The 17,485-nt window shown below is 34.3% G+C and overlaps 1 protein-coding gene across 6 annotated transcripts in view; it reads right to left on the minus strand.

Annotated features, from left to right (window-relative positions):
• Positions 1-17,485, minus strand: part of Snx16 (sorting nexin 16) — a 34,977-nt gene that overhangs the window by 15,247 nt on the left and 2,245 nt on the right. For all 6 annotated transcript variants that reach the window (XM_020176722.2, XM_074068775.1, XM_074068776.1 and 3 more), the window contains exons 3-4: positions 11,392-11,478; positions 4,540-4,688 (exon numbers count right to left, since the gene is read on the minus strand). In XM_020176722.2, coding sequence (XP_020032311.1) covers positions 4,540-4,688; positions 11,392-11,478 — 236 coding nt within the window. The remainder of the gene's footprint in view (positions 1-4,539; positions 4,689-11,391; positions 11,479-17,485) is intronic.

Genomic DNA, 17,485 nt, shown 5'->3' on the forward strand with positions numbered 1-17,485 from the left:
GAAAATAGAGAATACTGCTGTGCTGATTAATGATGATCTCAAAGTAGCACAAGACAGCATAAAACAAATAGCTAAAATTTAACTATGACAGATTGTGGAATATAAAACTATCTTTACATATTTTTACTTTGACAAACTGAGATACACGCTAGAGTAGGTTGCACACCTTCCTGATTTTGCATTTTGGTTATAATATTCCTTTTCATCTAGAAAAATCCTTCTTCACCTTCTCTTTGATAGTCTAAGTATCATTAATTCTTTGGTTCAGATCAAATGTCATCTTCTGGGAAGCCTTCTCTAGTTCTCAGTTAAAAGTTTTGTCTTTTCCTCCTCCAAAGGAAATTTAACTCTATCAACTATCATTTTTTTTGGGGGGGCAGGGGAATAGGCCTTCTTTCCATTTAGATTTTTAAAAACAAGATAGGCACCTAATTCATCTTTGTGTAGCCACAATTTTTATACAGTAAGCTCTAAATAAGTATTTGTTGAATAGATAAAAATCTCTAGCAATCCTTTTATCATGAAAAGTTTTTAAAAATGTTTTGTTATTTTATTTTTTTAAATGCACCCAAAAGCAATGTTCTCAATTCATTCAGACAATGAATTCTTAATATCCCTTCAGTTCTTATTTTCTTCCACCACTGCCTTGTTACATTAAGAGCTACCAGTTTTGTAATGGCAAACTTAACTTGAAGTTAAGAAATACTAAATTAATTACAACTTAATTAATTACAACTGTGTTGTAAATTACAAAGGATATTAAGAAAGACAGTAAAAGAACAATTAACATTAACATGCAATTAATATCAAATGATTATTTAGTCATATAGAGATAGTAAATTTAATGAGTTTTGTTATTGTTGTTGTGTGTTTTTTTGAGACAGAGTCTCACTATGTAACCCAGTCAGGCCTCCAAATGTCAAACTCTTGCCTCCACGTGAAGATTATAGGAATTACAGGCAGTAATGTCCAACTTTTAAGGACCGAGTTCTATTTTCAGTAATTAAAACAGAAGAAAATATGTAAGAGGTGCTCAAATTTCTTTTGCTGGAAAATCACTGACTCTTAGCTTGGCATCCCTGCTTCTATTTTGTATCTGTCTTTGCTCTAAGCCATTCTCTTTGCAGTCACTTTGCAATCATCTTGGATTCCAGAAAGGAAAGAACTGATAACATCTTTATGACAAGGGGTTAAAATTTCCCATAAGGAACAGCGGAGATGTGTAGGACAGATAACCCCTCCAAATGAGGACAATTACCTATAAGGATAAGGCTGTACCCTGGAGTAGGAGCAATCATTATCATCTCATGGGAACCAGATCACTCCCTTCAAGTGATGACAGGGATGACCCCTCTGGGAACCCTTGAACTGAGATAATGTTTGACCAGAAGGAACACACCTGTGATTGAGATTGTTTAACTATGCATACCTCTGTCCTTTGCCCCCAGTTCTTTTGTCCACTTAAACCTATAGCTCATGTCTATACCAAGAAGATGGCTGAAGATGAGCTGAGTGCTTACTCTACTTCTTCCCATGGCATGTCCTAAGCCCTATAATAAATCTTCTTTCTCTGCCTTCACCATGCCTCTTTATTTGGCATTTAGGGGCAGGTGGCTGGACCTGGCATATGAAATCTCAGGAGTTTGGGCCTTGGGTCTAAAACTGATTTCAAAGATGCACCTGAATATTTCAGCTAAGATACATTTTTTGCTACCTAAAAAATCAAGAGATTAGAGAATGAGCCACAGTGGCTCATATTATTTAATATTTGATTAGATAAAATAGTATAGGGTCATTTAGAGAATAAATAGGATTGTAACTCATCACAACATTTTCAATACAAAGACATAAAGGTTTACTGATTAAGGGACAAAAGAAAGGGGAAAGGATATGTTGATTCCTTATTTGTAAAAGCCTTTTATGGTACAGCATAAAATAAATCTTCTTCAAAGGTTTTCTCTATGATTTTAATATTTCTTGGTTTTATTTCTGCTTTACATGAATTAATAATAATCTTTTTTCTTTTTTGACCTATGTAAATATATATAGAAAAGTAGAGCACCTAAGTTCCCATCACCTTGGCCACATAATCACTGTTTGTCTTATTTGCTTTAATCTTTTTTTAAACAAACAGTACAATAGTAAATTTCAACAGTTCTGTTATTTATTCAAGTACTTGAATCGACTATGTTAGCACTGTGCTAGGCAATGGACACTGAATGATAAAAAAAAAATAGCCACATGACCTGTTATGTGTCTTACAGTGGAGAAACACAACCAAAATAATCAGAGAAATAATTATAAACTATATTTCTATGAAAGTCAAGTACCAACCAGCCTTTCTCAGTTGGGATTCCATGAGAGAATTAAACTGTGGGGATGATGATTTATAAGATTATTTTCTTAGTTCTCAAGACTAGTATATAGCTACTACCATCCTAGAAGTATAGGAGAGAAGTTAATTCATTACCTACAATAGGTGTCTTAAGGAATCAGGAGATAGCTCTCTAACCCATTGATAAAGTCTGGTATTAACACAACGAAACAAGAAACCTAGTCTTTGGTGGTGGTGGGTAAGGAAGGGCTCAGTTAGGAGGGTCAGTTACCTAAAGAAATAAAGTTTGTATTAGAAACTGAAGCATGTTTAGGAGTTTATGTTAGCTAGTTGCTGGGTGGGGGTGGTAGTAGCAGTAGTAATGTAAAATGCTGCCTTTCTGGGAAACAGCATATTTGAAGGACAAAGGAGCTAGGTAACCTTGGAGAATAAAAAGACTAATATGGCCTATATACAGAGAATGGGGTAGGGAGGAATAACAAAATCCAAGGTTAGAAAGATAAGCAAGTAGGAAGGGACCAGAAAGACTTTATCAGACTGCATCATAAAAGATAAATGTGGCTCCAGTCAGCTATTGAAATAAGAGTGGATATAAAGACCAGTGGGAAGACTTTTACAATAATTAAGGAGTAACGGCAGGGATGGAGAAAAGTAGACAAGTCTGAGTGGAAGAAATAAAAATAGTGAGGGATATGTGAAAGATGACTTGCAGGTTCTGGATAGACAGTGATGCTGAAAATTAGGGGAAGCCTATTTAGAGAATATGCTTTTGTTTTAGGTTTGAGATATCTGAAGGAAATGTCAAGGAGCCAGACTGATCTCATTATCCATACCCCTGAAGGAATTAAAGGTCCTGAGCTATTGAGGAGAAGTCTATCTAGTGGGCAGCTAAGTAGACTTGAGTAGAAACAAGGCTCGGCTCCAGAATATAAGATTCCATTTTAAAACCCAAGACTGACACCCTGGACCAATAACTGGCAGTTTGTAGAGCAAACTCCCTCCCCATATCAAGACTGGGCATGCACCTTGAGTGCCTCAGACTGCTATATGACCTTTTACTTGAAGTTGCTAAACTGGAAGAGGCCAAGAGGATCAAACACACAGGTGCTTGTCCCCATCCACTCAAAAGTGCAGGCGTATGACTTCTCATAGCTTTGATGCAGTTGGCCTTTATCCAACTGCCCACCTCTTATCTGTTAGTGAACTTTCACTTTGTTAATAAATCATTCCTTATTATCTTCCTATTCTTTTGCTGCATCTGAAGTAGTGTCCAAATCTTAGTTGTTGCATCCGAAGGACTGAGGAACAGCTGGAATACCACAACCACTGGCAACAGCCATTGCATATATGTATGAGTAGAGAGAAGGGCTTGTAGCTCCTCATTAAGAGGAAAATGAGGGGGAGGGGAAGGCAGGGATCTTGAGAAGTCCGAAGCTTAGGTAGCACATGTGCATGTATGGTATGTGTGTTGTATGAATTACACAGGGTGGTATATATAAAGACAGACTGAGAAAAAGAGGTAGAAAAAGTGAGACAGAGTATTTTTTAATTGTTTCCAATCTTTAGGAAAAAACTGTCAAACATTTATAGGCATATACCATGTGCTACTGCTGTACTGTAAATGCTCTCTACATTTTTTATCTGATAAAGTGAATTCCCAAGTGAGATACTCAATTAGTATCGACTCATTAAGCAATTCTGTTATATTGAGAAGCAAAAAACCTATGTAGATCTTTTTCCTACATTTTAATGGTTTTAGGCATTTTCACTTCACATTCAATATATATTAACCTGGTTTCACAATTTTAATATTTTTTACATTACTTTTGAGTGATATAAAAATACTAATCTGAAAATTATAGTGTCATATTCCCCAAAACTGCCTAATATGTGAGCCATTTTATTTAAACAACTGCTAAAATGCTAAGTACTAAAATCAAATTTACATTTGGGTAGTTTGAATACATCATACACTGAGTTTTTCACTATACTGACTTTTTAAAAGCTTTAATAAAAATAAAATGCCAAATAAAATCCTTAATTGAAAGAAAGAAAATCCCACGTCACCACTTTATTACCAAAGATGAGTAACTATATCTCTATTTTATATTACATGCTCAAATAACATGGGCTTAGATTTATTCTTTAGTTTAAGCCAGTCGTTGGAATGCTTTTATGATCTCTTTTATCAATTTGTTACATACCAGTTAGCAATGTCCTTGTGAGCTACTAAATTCTGAAGAAATGCTTGTAATCCTAATTGTCTATCTTCTAAAAAGTCGGCATTGTAATTATCTTTAAACCAGCGTTTTGGTGGAAGTGCTAATCGAAAGCCTGGAAACATTTCTTTTAACTGAAAAAGAAAAGAGAAAATACAATGTTCAATTCAGTATCATCAATTCTGTAAAATTTCTGTTGACTGTGAAATCATTCATGAAATAAGTTTAAAATAAATAAGCTCAGCTAAGTTTTTATGCCTTATTTCTTGATTTCTATTAGTCCTGTACACAGTTCTAGTTGCTCCACATCTGTGCCAAAACTTGGCACTGTCTATCTTCTTGTTAATGACTTCAGTGTGTAATAGTTATCTGTGGCTGTAATGTGCATTTCTCTGTTGATAAACAATGTTGGGTATCTTCTCATGTGCCTATCTGCATCTCTTCTCTCATGAATTACCTATTTTGAGCCCTCCACTTAAAAAAATAGGGTTGTCTTTTTATTAAGTTATAAGAATTCTTTATCTAGTCCAAACACAGGTCTTTTGTCAGATACATGTATTACAAATATTTTCCTCCAGATTGTAGTCTGACCTCAACAGTCCTATCAGAGCAGATAAAATTTTAATGCTAATTCATCCACTTTTCTTTTGCTGGTTTATGTACTTTTAAATAAGAAAAAAAAAAAACAATTTTGGTGTTTAAAATAGAGTCTACGTAGCCCAGGCTGGCTTTGAACTCATAATCCTTCTGTCTCTACCTCCTGAAGTCTAGGATTACAGGTGCATATCACTCCATGCCTTGCTTCATCTGAAACTTTTGCTCACTCCAAGACTGCAAAAATTTTCTACTATGCTTTTTCCTATAAGTTCATAGTTTTAACTTTTATATTTTGATTTATGATCCATTGTGTACATTTGGCTTAAATTTTACTTTCTTGGAGTAGACTTGCCCAATCTTCAAAACTAGGTTAAATCTCCATTTATACCTTTTGTTCAACTTACTGTAACTATGCAACAAATTATCTCAAACTTTGTGTTAAGAAACTACTTATTAAACTCATGGATTCTGTGGCCCAGTAATTCATACCAAGTATAGCAATTCATTCTATAATGAATTGGTCTACAGCTGGAAGATCTCAAGGCTGGGAGTTGAGTACCCCAAAGTTCACTTACACAAGTACAAGTGGATAATCCTGGCTGTTGACCAAAACCTTAGCCAGGTCTATCAGCCACAAGTCTAACAGTGGCCTCTCCCCTGGATGTTTTCATAGCATGGAGGTTGTGGTTCAAAAGGGAGCATCCCAAGAAAGCAAGCCAGGATGGAACTATACACTTTTTATAATCTAGTCCTGAAAGTCACATAGCATCATTTTCACTGTCCTCTATTGGTTCAAGTAATCAGAAGTTCATCCCAGTTGAAGGAGAGGAGTAACAGAGTCTACCTCTTGATGGGCAGTGGCAGATTCTGGAAGAATGAATATATGGGATTGAAGACATGATGTTGCTATTTTTAGGAAAGATGTTCTGCTACACACTGTCAATTCATTAATATTATCTTACAGTGCTATTTACCACAAAGTTGAATAACACTTAATTTTGGATTCTTGCACTAGAACAGTGATTCTAAATCTTGGCTGTGCATTGGAATCATTCAAGAAGTTTTAGAGATATTAATGACTGTGACCTACACCCAAAATATTAGGATTTAATTAGTTTAAGTGCTATCAGGCCACTGCAATTATAAACGGCTTTCCAGGGTAGGAGAAAACGCGGTTAATATTGAGAACCATTTCACTACACTGCAATTATTATGCCTTATTCATAGGTGCATCCCCAATGTTTAGAATAGTGCCTGTCATGTAAAAGTGGTCAACAATATATGTTCAATAAATAGGTAAATGAAATGAATCTACATGTACTCACATTTCTATATTTAAATATAAAATTAAATATCTGCTATGCAAAAAGACTAACAAAAGAGAAAAATGTACAGGGTAAAATGTTAATTAAAAATGTAAAATTCAACATCCTTTCTATTAATACCTGAAGGAAAAATATGACAAAAACCCCCAAACTAACTTGAATAACTGAAAACTGATTTGATTTCAAGATATAAACAGATATTTTGGCCTTGGAGCTGTAATTTAACATGTCTGCAATGAAAACGAAGTAATAAAAGTAATGAGGAGGAAATATAAAGTCTTTTTATTACCCAAACAATGTATGCACATGTGAACAAATGAATAAAAAAATTTTACAATTTAAATGTCATGTATGTCCAAATACATGGTTAATTTTTTTCCCCTTAAAAATTACACAAGATAAAAGGGAATTGTTACAAAACTAATTCAAGAAAGAGGAAGACCTGGGACAGAGAAAGCAAAATCCATCAAAGGAAAGAAGTTAAAATTCCCCCGGAAAGACAGTGGTAGGCAATCTCAGGATGCCACTTACGTACCATACACTAGAGCTAACTGCTCAGGACAGAGCAGTGTGACTCAGGCAGGTCGAGGACTGACACAGGATTTTCTGATGGGAAAACTAAATGTGAGGATTCTAGGTGTCTAGCCCTGATACTTCTATGAACTTGGCTTCTTCCCAAGTGGACAATACTGAGTTCTCAAGAAAAATTTACAGAAAATCCCACTCCTCATGGCCATACTTCTGCAACCACCGCATCACTCAGCCCACCCTACCATCCTTGCTCTGCAGGCTGCAACTCAGGTAAGCCCTTCACATCCCAGCACTCACTCAGACTACTTTCTGCAGAGGAGCCTATAAGACTCCCAGACAAGCTGAAGTCAGACTACAACTCAGGAGATTAAGAAAACAAAATTAATTCAGTGTTCTATAGAAAAATTTCTGTCTAATCAGTGTTGTTTGTACTATGTCAAAAAACTGTAGTATGTCAAGTAGCTATGTTTTTCTTCAGAACTACAGAAAACTAAGAAATGCAAATTCCTTAGTTAGGATAATATCTATATTCCATATTATTTCAAATTTCTAGCACACTGTTATAATCAAATTACTCATTTTATAAATACTTCATGACTGATCTTATAAAAGATCCTAAGATTTTACTCTATTTTTAACAATTATAAAACTAGTAACTACAATTTAAACTGTGTGCCTAGTGGTATTTGACATACATCTTTTAATATTGTCAGTAAAAGTAAGTGATGGGTACAGCTCTTTCTGGTATCTACTATAATTCCTTATTATCCACAGTTTTGCTTTTCATGGTTGCAGTTCCCCCCATCAGTTGTGTTAAAAAACTATTAAGTGGAAAATTCCATAAGCAAACAAGTCATAAATGTTAAATCATGTGCCATTTTGAGGAGCATGATGAAATCTCATGCATCCTGCTACAGCAATGGTGAGAGGCATCTCTGGGTCCATGTAGCCACACTGTACACGTTACCTACCCTTTAAGTCTCTCAGCAGCCCTTTTGCTTACCAAATTAACTGTCAAGGTATTGCAATACCCACGTCATTCACCTCACTCCAGTTGCATCTCATGTAGGCATTATCATTTCACATTATCACAAAAAGACTGAGTAAGGCATATTTTGAAAGAGAAAGACCACATTCATGTAACTTTTATTACATTATAATGTTACAATTATTAATCTTATCATTAGTTATTCTTGCTAATGTCTTATTATGCCCAATTTATAAATTAAATTTTATCACAGGTAGGTACACATAAGAAAAAATTATAGAGTCTGGTACTATCTGAGGTGTCAGGCATCCACTGGGGGGGGGTCTTAGAATGTATCTTCAGAGGGTAAGGGGATAGTACTATATACTGTACTACAGAAAAAAAAAGAGAAAATTTAATTATCCAACACAGAGAACAAAGACATATTCAGTAGATGTAAATTAAATTTTTATTAACCTCTTCTTTCAAAGTGCTTAAGTTATCTAAATCTCAGCTTGCCGAAGATAAGAAACATTTTAGCAATAAAGGTTAATCCAGAGAGATAAAGAGAAGTAAACACTAAATAACAGCTGAGCCCTAAATGAAAAACAGAAAGGCAGGAGTGGTAATCCCAGCAGTAGGGAAGTTGAAGCAGAAGGATCTCCAGTTCAAGGTCAGCCAGGGCTACTAGTGAGACTCTCCCTGTCTCAAAAACAAAACAAAACTAACAGAAGTCATAAAGGATTAAATAGCTCTAAATTGAAACTGCTTACAATTAATCTAAAAGAACAAAATAGCAATTTCATAAGAAACTAAGAATTCTAGGTATCTGGAATCTTTATGAATTGCTTTGATCTTCCTGTTATTTAATCATTAAAAAAATTTTAAAAATACAGAATTAGGGGATTTTAATTAACCAATGTAATATATGAAGTTCAGAAATAAACAAAATACAAGTAAGCTGCAGAAGTACATTGAAAATAACACTTGAAATATTTTGTCATATAAATTGAGCATCCTTTATCCAAAATGCTTGAGACCAGGGTGTTTTGGATTTCAGAGTGTTTTGAAATTTGGAGTATTTTCATGTATACAATCAGATGTCTTAGGGATGGGACCCAAGTCTAAACACAAAGTTCATTTATGTCTCACATGTGCCATTTATATACGTGTATGTGTGTGTGGGTCCACACACATACACACATATATATACATACATATGTACACACATATATGTGGTATATATCACTTGAAGGTTGTTTTACACAATAGTTTTAGTGAGCCTGCATTTTGACCATGACCTGCCGTCACATGAGGTCAGGGGCAGAATTTTTCACTTGTGGCATCAAGTGAGCACTCAAAAAATTTAGGATTTTGAATTTCAAATTCAAAGTTTTTGAAATTCAAAAACTTTGAATTTCAAATTCAAAGTTTTTGAAATTCAAAAACTTAATCTGTACTACAAAAATGCATCTTTACCACATCTTAATAAAAGATAAAAATAGTTTGCCATTCTGTATTTTGCCTGTTGAAAAAATATTAATTTATTTGTTTTATCTTTTAGACAGCCAGATAGTTGTAAAATCACATAAACAGAACTTCTCAGAACCCAATATTATAAGACTATCCAAGAAAAGAGGAAAGGGAGTGTGACAATCTTTCTTTATTAAATGTCAGCCAAAATAGGGGAATAGCTTTGGGATGTTCTACGTCATCTTACTTGGCCTCTTCAAAGCATTACAAATCACTTACTTCTTTTAGAAAATCATCTATCTATTGGCTTCCAAAATACCAGTTACCTCCCACCTGATTTTCCTCAAGCTCCATAGAGGGTTCTGCTCTTCACCTCTATTACACTCTAACTGCAAGTTACTTAGCTGATTGCTGACTGTTACTAAATCAAGTTGGTTCTAATTTGTAATTATTAAAAACAAACTAGAACACAGAATAAAACCACTATAAATAAAGCATCATGATAAGTACACTTAGAATTTTATCTTTCCCATATTCACGACTATACAAATCCTAAAAATGTGATTATTGTGTCAAAATTATACAAAACTTTATGTCCTATAGAAGATTTGTGCTTCTTAGGGCAGAGAAATGGCCCAAACAATGTATGCACATATGAATAAATGAATACAGAAAAAAAAAAGATTTGCTCTTTTTATACTAGGTAATAACATTTAAATCCCTGTCAATTTGACAAACAAAAAATGGTTTCTTATTTTCTTTTCTTAGAGTATCTGTGAAATTCAGTGTTTTTTCATTTATTGGTCATTTATACTTTTAGGTGAATTACTCTGTTTATATCATTTATTATGCTTTTGTTTTGGGATTAACTTTTAATTTTATTCTTAAGACTTCTTAAAAATTGAGGTTTGTTATTATCCTGTTTCATATGTGCTGTAGATAGAATTCTAGATGGCTCTATGACCTTTACCTCTAGTGTTACTTCTTTGATTTTGTTGTGTTATACAGCAAAAGGGATTTTGCCACTGTAAGTTTACTAATTAGTTGACCTTAAGATACAGAGATTTTCTGGGTGAGTCTAATCTTATCATATGAGCCCTTAAGAGTGTTTTCTCTGGCTTGTGGCAGAAGGGAAAGTTTGATTTAAACCACAAAAAGGACTTGGTCTACTGTTGCTAGCTTTCAAGATGGAGGGGCCAAGTATAAGGAACAAAGCAGTCACTATGAGGTAAGAATGATCTCTGGCTGACAGCCAGCAAGGAAACTAGCACCTTGGTCCTACAACTTTAAGAGACTAAATTCTGCCAACAACCTGAATGAGCTTGGAAGCTGATTCTTCCCCAGAGACTCCAAAGCTTGACTTTGAACATGCTTGAGCCTAAAGAGCAAATCAGGTGGAATTCACCCAAACCTCTAATAAATGGGTGTTAATTTGGTTGTGACTGAGATAATGGTAGGCAGCAACAGAAAACAAATACAATTTGTTAACTTTTTTTTGTTCACTCTCTTCAAGACATTTTGTGAGTCAAGTGATCATATCTACTTATGTATTTACTTATTTTTTTGGTGGCACTGAGTTTTAAACTCAGGCTTTTGCATTTGCTCCACAGGCACTGTACTGCTTGAGCCAGGCCTCCAGCCCAAGTGATCTTATTATATATGTCTTTTCAAACTTATTTATAAGATTATAAAATTTTATATATTAAATGTTAAGGATTTCAAATTTACACTAAAATAATTTTTTTCATAAAAATGGACTTAAGTATAAAGATGAGAATTAAGGCCATTACAGTGAAATGAAACATTTAATTTTCTTATGAATCAGTAAAAGTTGACTTGACTTGAATAATGAATAAGAAAGAAAAGTTACAAATATAATAAAAGTAGAACAGGTAAGTAACTCACAACTAAAAAGGCAGTTTGGGATTTTATTAAAGTACTTACTTTGTCATTAAGCCTAGAGAAGTCAGTGTATCTTCTGAAAACTACCCAGCTTTCTTCTGGGGTTTTCTTTACTAATATTTTATATACCTGGGGAGGGGGGAAAGAAAGTATTCAAACCAAATATTTAAAAACATTTACATGATAACCCAAACCATAATTATTGCACAAAAAATTATAGAAATCATTCAGATCATTAAATGTACAGAAAAATCAGTGAATTTTTAAAGAAATATAAAAAAATTGAGATGAATGATTTCTTCATACATACTAATAACAACTAATCAACTTCCAAAATATTTCATGCCAACATATTCTAAAATTGGTAAGTCATCATGTCTGAACTATAAAAAATAGCCATTTTTATCCTATGCAGATAATTTAATTTTTAAACTTAATATCTATTAAGGTAAATTTTCAAATAAGTTCAATACTATCTTAGTCCTTGACGTTGAAATATAAGCATGCAATACTTAAAAAAAAATTACCCATGGACGTTTACCTTTCTGTAATTACATACAATAGTCGAGGCTATCAAGCAGAAAGATTTGGTTGAAGCAAGTCAACATTTTAAAAAAGAACATTAGAAAAACATAGATCCCATTTTCTGAAAGTATAAGTTTAGAATTTATTATGAGGAACTCTTACTTAGCACAGAATCTCAACAGAAACATCTGCTAGTAGTTTTTGGTACAGGATTCTGTGTTAAATAACATGAACTACTCTGTATCTGTTGAATAAGTGAAACTTAATAAAACTAACTTCTTTTCCTTTAGTTTTCTGTACAATTATTTTCAACTGTAGCTCTAGAGCTGTGCTTTGCCACAGGTAGCTACTGAGCACTCAAAATGTGACTAGTCAAAATGACATATACTGTGAGGGTAACATATGCACTGGATTTCAAACACAGATTTTTATTAAAATCATTCACATTGATTACATATTGAGATGTTTTAGACATATTAAATTGAGTAAAATATCATGTTAAAAATTATAAATGTGACTCAGCTTGGCATAGTGCCACATGCCTGTATCCCAGTTACTTGGGAGGTGGAGGTAGAAGACCAAAGTCTGAATCTGGCCTGGCAAAAGTGCCAGACCCTATCTGAAAATCACACTAAAAGCAAAGGCACAGGGGTGGGTGGTGGGTGGTGGTGGATGGGTGTGGCTCTAAGAGTGCTGGTAAAGCAAGTGCATGAAAAAAATAATTACAAATGTGATTCACATTTCAGATTCAGCATTTAGACAGTGCTGCTCTAGAGATAAGTCTCTCATATACATTGTCTTTTCAGCTTTTTAGTGGGAGACTCAGCAAGGATTAAGAATCTTTTCTCTTTGAAGTAAAAAACATTTATCTTCATAACATATATGGACAGAGAACATGACTTGAACTCCTTTTAAAGACTGCAGAAAGTTCTGATATAAGAAAGTAACCACAGGGCTATAAAAACAGCTTTTTTTTTTTAAGGAGTTGTTAAAACAAAACAAACTGATTCAAAACTTTTGTGTATGAATGTCTCATGAATGATAAAATTCAATGTCACATAAGTAGGCTTGCCTACGAACAATCTATATTGACTTTATTTTCTTATTTAAGAAAATACCTCTCCACCTAGCTCCTCTCCACTGTGGTTCCTGAACCCTCCTATTTCTCTAAGAAAGATAAAGTACAGACCTTTGTGTTTTATCTTTTCTATGAAGCTCTCCTTCTACCTTTATATTTGGTAAAGTAATGTTTCCAATGAAATCTTCATATGTAGTACTAAATCAGTCTATGTTCTAATAGTAGTTATGTTAACTATTTATTTGAAGCTTAACAGATATTACTTTATGCTATCTTTTTAATGTAGTACTTATTTGGATTTTTAAGTGAATTATAAGATACATAGAAACATACATTGAATTGTAAAATATATACAGAAAAGTACACAAATCATAAGCATACAACTTAATAAATTTTCATTTATAAAGTGAACACACATAGGTAACTAGTACCAAGAGCAAGAAACAAAAAATTATCCATTGAAGCCCTCATGCTCCTTCCCAATCCTAATGACAGTCCATCCTAGTCACTCTTTGTTTTTAAATACTCTTCCTAAAGACTTGACATTTTATATATTACCAGATCTTAACAGTCAGTCCCAGTACTTTCTTCAGTTAAAGGACCAATTCAAAGGTTGAGAGATCAGAGGAACAAAGGATCAAAGGTACAAAGACATCAAAGGAACACTGATCTAGGAGAAAATTATTTTGCAAATCTAAGGCTCTCAAACTTTTATCTCTAGCTCAGGCCTTTCCCCTAAACACACTGAACAGACATACACAACATATATGCATGTATGTAGGCACATATACACACACGGGACATCTCCACTTTGATATCTATTAGACATCTCATGTCCAAAACCAAATCCCGATCTCCTCAAAATCTGCCCTCTAGTTAAATGACAACTTTATTCTTCTCATTGTTTAGGCCAGGAACTGTGAGGTTAACTTTGACTTCTTTATCCCACATTCTACTTCCACACTGCCATGAAATACTGTTGGCACTACCTTCAAAACTATCCAGAATCCAATGACTTCTTAAGACCTCTAGCATCCTATCTATTCCACCATCATGCCTCCCTTGGATTATTACAAGAACCTAACTGCTTCCTGCTTTCACTCAAAATTTCCCCATACAAGCTAGCCTCAATTCAGCTGCCAGAATGAGCCTTTGAAGACATTAAGTCAGATTAAAATGATTCTTTAAAAAAGAAAAACAAAAAAAGTTTACAAAGATTCCCATGTGATATGGAGTAAAATGCAAAGTTTTTATGATGGTCTAACATGCTATGAATGATCTGTGTGCCATGACACTACCTTTACCTGCTATCTCATTTCATATACCTCTCCACCTTGCTTATTCTGCTGTCAGCCACAAGGGACTTTGTAGCTGTCTCCTATGTGTGGAAAGCTCTTTCCCCAGATAATCTCATGGCAGTGCTCTGTTAGTATTAATATTTTCTTTCCTGTGAGGCCAAGATTGAGAACACTGTTTAAATCCCAACATCAGTTTTGAAGAAATGCCCTCCCTCTTACTTCTCTAAAGCACTTATCAGCATGTAACATACTAGCAGTGTATTACTCATCACCTATTCATTCATTCAAGTTGCTATACCACTATTACCAGGAATGGTGCCTGGCACAAAACAGGTAATAAAAAATGCCGAGTTATGTGAGTTATATGATTAATTTCACTTCATCCTTTATAACTTCTCTAATACCATAGAGGAAGATGATTGGCACTTCCTCTACAGTGTCACAAAAGACTTTATATTTATATTGCACTGCCTTAAATTTGGCTAAAACTTGTCTCTTCTCACATATCACCTGTCTTAGTCCATTTAGGTTATAAAATATCATAAATGGGACAGCTTACAAATAATGAAAATTATTTTTTTCATAATTTCAGGGGCTGGGAAGTCTAGGATCAAGATGTTAACAGATGTGGTGTCTGGTGAGGGTCCACATTTTGGTTTATAGATGGTGGCCTGTAGTTGTGTCTTGGGATACACACAGAGGCCACACAAGGAAGCTCTCTGGACCTCTTTTATAAGGGTACTAATTCTATTCATGAGGGTTCTGTCCCCATGACCTTATCACCTCCCAAAGGCCCCACCTCTTACTGCTATCATCTTGGATTTTAAGAATTAGGGGGTGGGGTTGGAGCACATAAATATTCACACCACAGCATTACTTCAGTAAGTCCTCACTCTTTCAAAGCAACGTCAAAGTAAGGTAATAAGCCATCAAATTATAAAACTGTTCTCAAAGGCAGTTCCACCAATAAGTCTTATAATAATTTTAAAAGACTATTCTTCATGAATTATGCCAACGCTTTTCCTTGGAGGCCCTCCCATCCTGGAATAATCCTACAGCATGAAACACTAAAGTAAATATAAAAACTGTACTGCAAGAAAAAAATATCTCTTTGAACTAATGGGAGTTTGGTAAAGGTTGACAGATACATACACATACCCAAGTAAACATACATAACCATACAAGGTTAAAATATAGATTAGTAATGAACAAATAGAAAGCAAAAAATATATTTACTAGCCAGACATGGTGGTTTAAACCTGTAATCCTAGCTACTGGGGAGGACTCCAGTTTGAGGCCTTCTAGGCAAAAAGTCAGTAAAGACTACATCTCAACCAATGGCTAGGTGTGTGACACATGCCTGTCATCCCAGCTAGGTGGGAAACACAAATAAATAGAAGGACTGTGCTCCAGGCCAGCCTGAGAAAAAAAGTGAGGAGAGACAGAGGGAGGAGGAAAAAAAATAATAACCAAAACAAAAACGCCTGGCGGAGTGGCTCAAGTTGTAGAGCACCTGCCTAGCAAGTGTGAGGCCCTGAGTTCAACCTAGTATTGCAAAAAAAAAAAAAACCCGCAAAAAACCAAAGGAAAAAAAAAAAACCCAAGCAAACAAAATACCCATATCAAGTAACATCCATATCCAGAAATAAATCCAATCAACAGAGGAAAAACCATTGCACCTGCATTGACAACTAGTTAGAAGAAATTAAAAGACTTAAGTAAACGGGTTAGGGTTATACATTTGAAGACAGTATTGTAAAGATGTCAGTTCTCGCCAGACTAATTTATAGATTTGACAAAATCTTAATGCAATGGCCAACAATAGCCAAGTAAAACCTGAAGAACAACAAAGCTAAAGTACTTAAAACTATTGTGTATCAAGACCTATGATAAAACAATTAGTTAAGATTGTGAAATTGGTAAAGGGTAGAAAAACAGAACAGAATAGACTCATCCACTTATGGTCATATGATTTATGTCATAAACAACACTGCAAATACAGAGGAATACAGTAGTCTTTCTAATAAAATTGTGACATTTGATCTTACAAAGAAAAATTAAACAGGGTGACCCTTAATTCACTACGGACAAAAATCAGTTCTGGATGATTTGTAGATCTAAATGTGAAAAGCCTAACAAAAGAAGTTTTTAGAAGCAAACATAGAATGACAACTTTAGTTTTTTTTGGGCAGTACTGGGGTTTGAACTCAAGACATCACGCTTGCTAGGCAGGTGCTCTACCACTTGAGTCACTCTGCCAGCCCTGGGATAACATCGAAAGCAAAGATTTGAAAACATGCTAGTCAGAGCTGGGCATGATGATACATGCTTGTAGTCCCAGTACTTTATATACTCAGGCTATCCTGATAGAGCAAGACCCTGTATCAAAAAACCAACCAAACAAAAAAAACGAAAAACAAAAAAGTGCTAGCCATAAAAGAAAATGTTAATAAATTGGAATGCATTAAAATTAATTATTTTTGTTTATCAAATGCATTATTAAGGAAGTGAAAAGGCAAAACAGAGAGGATAGTCACAATATGTATATCTATAAAAGGACTTATGTCCAGAATGCATAGAAAATGATAAATTAAAATGAAGACCTCTTGAAAGAAAAATGAAAAATCTTGAATATTTTTCAAGAGAGTGTCAAAAAGACTAAAAAACATTTAAAAATTCTTTAATTAGTTATTAAGAAACTCCCAAACCATAATGTGATATTCTATACAAACTAGAATACACAAAATGGAAAATACCACACGTTGTGAAATCACATACACAGCAGAGTATAAACTAGTACAACCACTATGGAACATTGTTCATCAGTATTTTCTAAAGCTGGTTGGTGAACCAGCAATTTCACTCCTAGAGTACACATCAAACAGAAATGTATACATGTGTTTATCAAATGTTAAGTTCTAGAATGTTGATAGCAGTGGTGTTTGAAAGAACCTCAAAAAAATAGTGTTACATTCGCATAATAGAGTGCTACAGTAATAAAAATGAGCTATCTACAATTCATGCAAGATCAAGAATAACTTACAAACATAATGCTGAAGGAAAGAGACCAGACCCAAAGAGTATATACTCAACAGTTCCATTTATATAAAATACAAAAGTAGGAAAAGTTAATCTAGGCTAACAGAAAAGTATTAGATGAGTGACTACAGAGTGGCAGAGCACGGGAGCTTTTAAGACACTAATATTGTTCTGTTTCTTGATCTATGTGCTAGTT

The sequence above is a fragment of the Castor canadensis genome, chromosome 3 (assembly GCF_047511655.1).
Source record: "Castor canadensis chromosome 3, mCasCan1.hap1v2, whole genome shotgun sequence".
Classification (NCBI taxonomy): domain Eukaryota; kingdom Metazoa; phylum Chordata; class Mammalia; order Rodentia; family Castoridae; genus Castor; species Castor canadensis.